Below are 7,923 nucleotides of genomic sequence, written 5' to 3'. Positions count from 1 at the left end.
AGAGTGAAAGAAGCCGCAGCGGAGCGGGCCCTGTCCAGCTAGCATATATATATATATATATATATATATATATATATATATATATATATATATATATATATATATATATATATACCAAACATGACAATATGGGACTCAATACAAGATATTTAAGAGTAGAAAACGTTTCTACTATCCAATTATTGGACTAAGTGTTTGGGGGACCACCAAAATCTCCAAAATACCCCTAAATCGGACATATTCACCGATTTTGGCCGACTCAAATAAGAGGTATTTGCGAGTATAATACGAATTTGGTATCCAAGTGTAGGACCAAGATTCTGGGGGTGCACTGCTTCCGCTAAACCCCCCAAAACAGGACTTATTTACTAATCATGGCAAAAAGGGGCTCAAAGAAAAGGTATTTAAGTGTTGAATACGAATCGTCCCTTCCAAAAATAACCTCCAAAGAGGACACGTTTACTACAATAGCAATATGGGGGTCAAATGAAACGTCTTTGAGAGTAAAGCACGAATCTGATATCAATATTCGGGAAAAAGTGTGTATGGGCCACTCCACCCCTAAAAACCAAACACCTAAACACCCCTAAATCGGCCATATTTACAAACCACGTCAGTGTGGGGCTAAAATGAAAGGTATTGGGGGTCTACCTCTTCCCTAAAAAAATCCACAAACTGCAATTATTTGCGGCCATCTGATATCCAAATGTGGAACTTTTCGGTTGCCCAAAAAGTAATTGCGGATTTTTCATATAGTCGGCGTTAACAAATTTTTTCACAGCTTGTGACTCTGTAATTGCATTCTTTCTTCTGTCAGTTATCAGCTGTAACTTTTAGCTTGCTTAAGAAAAAAAGTGTAAACAAGTAAGAGCGTGCTAAGTTCGGCCGGGCCGAATCTTATATACCCTCCACCATTGATCGCATTTGTCGAGTTCTATGTGCGGTATCTCTTTTTAGACAAACATAGAATATTGAATAAGAACTGTTATCCTATTGGAGCTATATCAAGTTATAGTCCGATTCGGACCATAATTGAATGCTGATTGACATTGTAGAAGTCATTGTGTAATATTTCAGTTCATTCGGATAAGAATTTCGCCTTGTAGGGGCTCAAGAAGCAAAATCGGGAGATATGTTTATATGGGAGCTGTATCAAGCTATTGATCGATTCAGACCATACTAAACATGTATGTTGAAAGTCATGAGAGAAGGCCTTGTACAAAATTTCAGCCAAATCGGATGAGAATTGCGCCCTCTAGAGGTTCGAGAAGTCAAGATCCCAGATCGGTTTATATGGCAGCTATATCAGGTTCTATATCGATTTACGTCATACTTAGCACGGTTATTGGAAGTCATAACAAAACACTTCATGCAAAATTTCAGCCAAATCGGATGAGAATTGCGCCATCACTTGGCTCAAGAAGTTGTGGAATGGATAGATGTGGTCGTAATAAAAACTAATTCAAACTAAACTTTATTATTCAGAAATGAATTTCTTGTACATTGTCAAAATTATACTAATCCTATGTGATAAATATTCAGAATAATAAGCAAAGTTGTTTTTACGAAATAATAAAATTATTCTAAGGTTACTTGATAAATATTTAAATTAAGAAACAAAGTTATTTTCACAAAGTGTGCCACCATAATACTCCTCCCCCAGTGACAACGTTAAGTTTTAATTCTCACAGTTTTTCCTGATCGTAGAGTTCGTGAATGAGAATCATTTGGTACTGGTTGAGGTGATATGGATTTCGTTGGCATTTGGTCTTTCAAGATTAAGGCTGGCTTAAGGCGATCAACAGATATCGTCTTCCGTTTTCCATTAACATCAACTACAAATGTTTTTGCTCCTCTAGATAGAACAGGAAAAGGTCCTGTGTATGGAGGTTGTAATGAAGCTCGCACAGCGTCGTTTCGGATTAATACAAATTCTGCTTCTTTCAATGCATTTGGCTCATAAATATTTGAATCGCCATGACGGTTAACCTTCTTTGCTTTGACGTTGTTCATATCAGCTTTAAATTGTGCAACCCAATCAGAACGCAATTTACTAAATTTCGATTCAGTAAAGAATTCACCTGGTAATATAAGCTCCATACCATATACTGACGCAGCAGGCGATACGCTTAAATCATGATTGATAGATGAACGTAATCCCAACATTATTATTGGCAAAACCATGGACCAACGTTGGTTTGCGTGACACATTAAAGATGCCTTAAGTGTTCGATGCCAACGTTCGATTTGGCCATTTGACTGGGGGTGATAAGGTGTCGTATGAGTAACACGAATTCCAAGCAACTTTGAAAATTCTCGAAACAGTTCCGACTCGAACTGTCGCCCTTGGTATGTCACCACCTGAGAAGGCACTCCAAATCTTGCTATCCATCCACTAAGAAATGCTTTAGCCACAGATTCGGCTGTTATGTCTTGCAATGGTATAGCCTCCGGCCAACGTGTAAATCTATCGATACAGGTAAGACAGTACCTATACCCTTCCGATGGCGAAAGAGGTCCAACAATATCGATGCTGACCACTTTAAATCGATCATCCGGCACTGGAAATTGGCCAATAGCACTTTTTATATGACGTCCCACCTTGGCTTGTTGACATCTAAGACAAGTTTTCGTCCAAATGGAAATATCTTTCCTCATATTTGGCCATACAAACCTAGTTGATATCATTTTAACTGTGGCTTTTGAGCCCGCATGAGAAACGTTGTGTATCATATCGAAGACGCATTTTCGAAAACGAGGTGTGATATAAGGTCTTATTTTATGAGTTGACACATCACACAGAACTTTCGTTTTCGAGTCAGAAATTTGGAAATACTTCAGCAGCAAATTTGATGATTGCGGATTTGATTGTAGTTGTTTGAGTTCTTCATCATTCTCTTGATCTTTGGAAAGTTCCGAATAATCCAGGGAAGATGGTAAAGATATTGCATTAAGTCGTGATAGAGCATTTGCAGTGATATTTTCTTTTCCAGGTACATGGCGAATATCCACTGTATGCTGTCCAATAAAATCTAGGTGTCTAAGCTGGCGTGGATATGCCGTATCGTGACGTTGATTGAAAGCAAATGTTAATGGTTTATGATTGGTATAGATACAGAATTGGCGTCCCTCAAGAAAATGTTGAAAATATTTAACTCCAGAGTACGCCGCCAAAAGCTCGCGATCATAAGCGCTATACCGAGTCTGAGTATCTGATAACTTCTTTGAGTAGAATCCAAGCGGTTTCCATTCACCATCAATGAGTTGTTGAAGAACAGCTCCCATACCGATATCGGACGCATCCACCCATAAAGATGTTTCGGCAGACTCAACGGGATATGCCAAAAGTGCAGAGCTCGCTAGTTGATTCTTACATTCTTCAAATGAATTACGCAATTCTGGTGTCCACTCAATTGGTGTTTTATCATTTTTCTTCTGGCCGGACTTCAGGGAGTTTAATATTGCCTGAGCTTGAGCTGCTTTCGGGATAAACCGACGAAAAAAATTGAGCATTTCAAGGAATCGACTTAACTCGTTGACAGTTTTTGGCAAATTGTATTGTTGAATGGCTAATACCCGTTCTGGACTTGGCACTAGACCACTTTGAGTTACGCAGTATCCCAAGAAAATAAGGGAATCCTTGCCAAATTCGCATTTGTCTCTATTTACAGTTACGCCATGTGATTGCAAACGAGAAAAAATTTGCCGAAGATGTATCTCGTGCTCTGCTTCGTTTTCAGACGCTACGAGTATATCATCAATATAAGCAAAACAGAAATCCAGTCCCCTTAGAACTTCGTTTGTAAAACGCTGGAACGTTTGAGCAGAGTTCGTGAGACCAAACGGCATCCGTGTAAACTCGAACAAACCAAAAGGTGTAATTATAGCCGTCTTTGGAATGTCTTCTTCAGCTATAGGAATCTGAAAGTACGCTTTGACCAAATCGATTTTTGAAAATACTTTCTTACCAGCTAACATATAACCAAAGTCGTGTATATGAGGTACCGGATAACGATCGGGAACGGTTAGCTTATTGAGGGCACGATAATCTCCGCACGGACGCCACATACCATCACCTTTTGGAACCATATGAAGAGGACTCGCCCAAGGACTTCTTGATGGTCTGCATATATCAAGTTGCATCATATAGTCGAATTCATTTTTCGCAATTTTTAACTTTTCTGGAGATAGTCGTCGTGCTTTCACTGAAATTACTGGTCCATTTGTATCAATATGATGTATAACTGGATGACTAACGGGTGGTAACTTAATACTGGGCGTAGTAACATCAATGAAATCGGAAACAATTGAATTACATTCTCCTGGCCCATCAGGAAATACCTTCAACGATAAAGTCGGTTGAAGTGAGCAAAATCCAGATACTTTGAGTTTTGTTGTTGAATCGATTAGTTGATTGTTTTTCATATCCAAAATGCTTCAAAAAATCTGATCCAATTATTGGCTGTGTTACATCAGCTACAATAAATGACCAGAGAAATCTTCGTCGTAGACCGATATTGCAATTAATAACCCTTGTTCCATAAGTTCGTATTTTCGTGTTGTTCGCTGCATACAAAACAAAAGAATTTGACGTTTTGTTTTTTTCATCGTTTCTGCGAGGTAAAACAGATATGTCGGCACCGGTATCTATAAGGTATCTTAAATTTGATTCTGCATCTTAAATAAAAAGGCGACTTATATGCCGGCCGCACTCATCCGCCACCTTAGATGAGGTTTTGTTTTCCGTCGAATTGAACGAGCAGGGCGAACGGCATTTTGTCGCTTTCCGTCCAAATTTATAGTGGTACCAACACACAGAAGATGTTGAACGAGAGCGTGAATTACTTCGTGAACGATGTGTGGAATTCCTTTTTTCGTGTTGACCACTTCTGAACGAAAAGGCATCAATTTTCGATAAAAGTTCACTAACTTGCCTTTCCAAAACCATCAAACGGTCTTCATCCTTAGTTGAAACAGCATTGACTACACCAGAAGCATCAGACTGGTCATGGATTTTATCTGCCATGATTGCTAACTTGTCTACTCCATCATCGCTTACCGACAGTATGGCTCTTGTTGTTGATGGAAGGCGCTGGATCCACAATGTTTTCAATAACTCTTTTGACACTTTTCCACAGGACAATTCCATCATTTCCCTTAGTAATGCTGAAGGTTTCTTGTCACCGATACATACATTTTCCAAAAGTTGTCGAAGGCGTTTTTCCTCAGATTCCATAAATTCATCAAGCAATGCCTTTTTCAAGACTTCGTATTTGTTGACCGCTGGAGGATTTTCCACAATATGGTTTACATGGTTGAAAATACCGCTTTCCATGGACCCAACTAGCGTATGGAACTTCGTTTCGTCGGAAGAAATTCCTGATGTAACAAACTGGGACTCCAATTGTATAAACCATAGCCGCGGATTTTGTCGCCAAAACGGAGGAACTCGAACCGCTACACGGGATAACTCCAATGCATTATTTTCATTTTCAGTAGCCATGCTTGAAAAAAATAAAATCTGTATATATTTCGTTCGGGGTCACCAATGTGGAATGGATAGATGTGTTCGTAATAAAAACTAATTCAAACTAAACTTTATTATACAGAAATGAATTTCTTGTACATTGTCAAAATTATACTAAGCCTATGTGATAAATATTCAGAATAATAAACAAAGTTGTTTTTACGAAATAATAAAATTATTCTAAGGTTACTTTATAAATATTTAAATTAAGAAACAAAGTTATTTTCACAAAGTGTGCCACCACAAAGTCAAGACCCAAGATCGGTTTATATGGCAGCTATACTAGATTATGAACTGATTTTAATCATACTTAGCACAGTTGTTGAGAGTAATACCAAAACACTACGTGCAAAATTTTAGTTAAATCGGACGACAATTGCGCCCTCTAGAGGCTCAAGAAGTCAAGACTCAAGATCGGTTTATATGACAGCTATACCAGATTATGAACCGATTTGAACAATACTTAGCAAAATTGTTGGATATCATAACAAAATACGTCGTGCAAAATTTCATTCCAATCTGATAAGATTTGCGCCTTCTAGAGGTTCAAGAAGTCAAGACCCAAGATCGGTTTATATGGCATCTATATCAGGTTATGGACCGATTTGAACCATACTTAGTACAATTGTTGGATATCATACCAAAACACGTCGTGCAAAATTTCATTCAAATCGGATAAGAATTGCGCCCTCTAGAGGCTCAAGAAGTCAAGACCCAAGATCGGTTTATATAGCAGCTATATCAGGTTATGAACCGATTTGAACCATACTTGGCTCAATTGTTGGATATCATAACAAAACACGTCGTGCAAAAATTCATACCAATCGGATAAGAATTGCGCACTCTAGAGGCTCAAAAAGTCAAGACCCAAGATTGGTTTATATGGCAGCTATTTGAGGTTATGGGCCGATTTAAACCATACACAGCACAATTGTTGGATATCATAAAAAAATACGTCGTGCAAAATTTCATTCCAATCGGATAAGATTTGCGCCTTCTAGAGGTTCAAGAATTCAAGACCCAAGATCGGTTTATATGGCAGCTATATCAAGACATGGACCGATATAGCCCATTTACCATACCAACCGACCTACACTAATAAGAAGTATTTGTGCAAAATTTCAAGCGGCTAGCTTTACTCCTTCGGAAGTTAGCGTGCTTTCGACAGACAGACGGACGGACGGACATGGCTTGATCGACATAAAATTTCGCGACGATCAAGAATATATATACTTTATGGGGTCTCAGTGGAAAATTTCGAGTAGTTAGAAACAGAATGACGAAATTAGTATACCTCCATCCTATGGTGGAGGGTATAAAAAAGTATATTTGATTAAAGTTCATTCTAAGTTTCATTAAAAATGCTTTTACTTTCTTTTAAAAAATCCGCAATTACTTTTTGGGCAACCCAATATGTGTTTGGGGCACCTGCCCTTTCCCAAAACACCCCACAAAGAGTTAAAATTTTTGGGCCAAATGTTTGAGGACGCCTCATCCCATAAACTCTTAAACCAATGGCAATATGGGGTTTAAATAAATGATATTTGAGGAAAGAGCACGATGGTGATATTTTTTTCTGGGCCAAGAGTCTAACCGACCACCTCACCCCCGAAAACACCCCTAAATCGGACACGACAATATCGAGCTGAAATTAAGACTTTTAATAATGGAGTATATCTAAAGCCCAAACGTTAATGTCCCTTAACCCTGCGAGCGAATTCATAGGCCAGTAAAGATCATACAAAGGACAATTTTGTTCCATGTAAAGTAAAAGAAGGCGCATCGGCGCTGGCCCGGTTTACCTAGTAACCTAATATTGCTCCCATGTAAACCGATCTCCCGATATGACTTCTTGAGCGCTTGGAAGCCCCAATTTTTTCTGTTTTGGCTGAAATTTTGCACGTAGTGTTCTGTTATGACTTCCAATGACTATGTCCAGTATGGTCTAAATCGGTCCTTAACTTGATATAGCTCCCACATTAACCGATTTCCGCATTTGACTTCTTGAGCCCTTATAAGAGGCATTTTTTGTTTGATTTGGTTGAAAGTTAGCATGTAGTATTCTCTTATGACATCCAACAACTTCGCCTAGTACGGTCCGAAGCGATTTCCTGATCTGACTTCTTAACCCTTACAAGCCGCAATTTTTACGCGATTTGGCTGAAATTGTGAATGTAGTGTTTTGTTATGACTTACAACAACTATGCCACGTACGGTCCGAGTCGGTCTATAACCTTATATCTTATATATAACAAGTAAAAAGGCGTTAAGTTCGGCCAGGCCGAACTTTGGATACCCACCACCTCGGGTATATATATATAAACCACCTTTCGTCAAATCCGGGGAAAAATGCATACCTTATGACCCCTAGCAGCTATATAGAAATATGTTCCGAT

General features: G+C 38.7%; 1 protein-coding gene across 1 annotated transcript; it reads right to left on the bottom strand.

The window, feature by feature from the left end:
• Window positions 1-4,678: 4,678 nt before the first annotated feature.
• Window positions 4,679-5,503, bottom strand: LOC131995891 (uncharacterized). The gene has a single exon (XM_059365177.1). The coding sequence runs from the start codon at window positions 5,501-5,503 to the stop codon at window positions 4,679-4,681; it is 825 nt and encodes a 274-aa protein (XP_059221160.1).
• Window positions 5,504-7,923: the final 2,420 nt, after the last annotated feature.

This window comes from Stomoxys calcitrans, chromosome 1 (genome assembly GCF_963082655.1).
Source record: "Stomoxys calcitrans chromosome 1, idStoCalc2.1, whole genome shotgun sequence".
Taxonomy (NCBI): Eukaryota; Metazoa; Arthropoda; class Insecta; order Diptera; family Muscidae; genus Stomoxys; species Stomoxys calcitrans.
The sequence above is the reverse complement of the archived record's forward strand: the minus strand, read 5'-3'. Positions and strand labels throughout refer to the sequence as shown.

Coding starts and splice junctions, on each gene's coding strand:
- LOC131995891 (XM_059365177.1), bottom strand. CDS start 5,503: ATGGCTACTGAAAATGAAAATAATGCATTGGAGTTATCCCGTGTAGCG.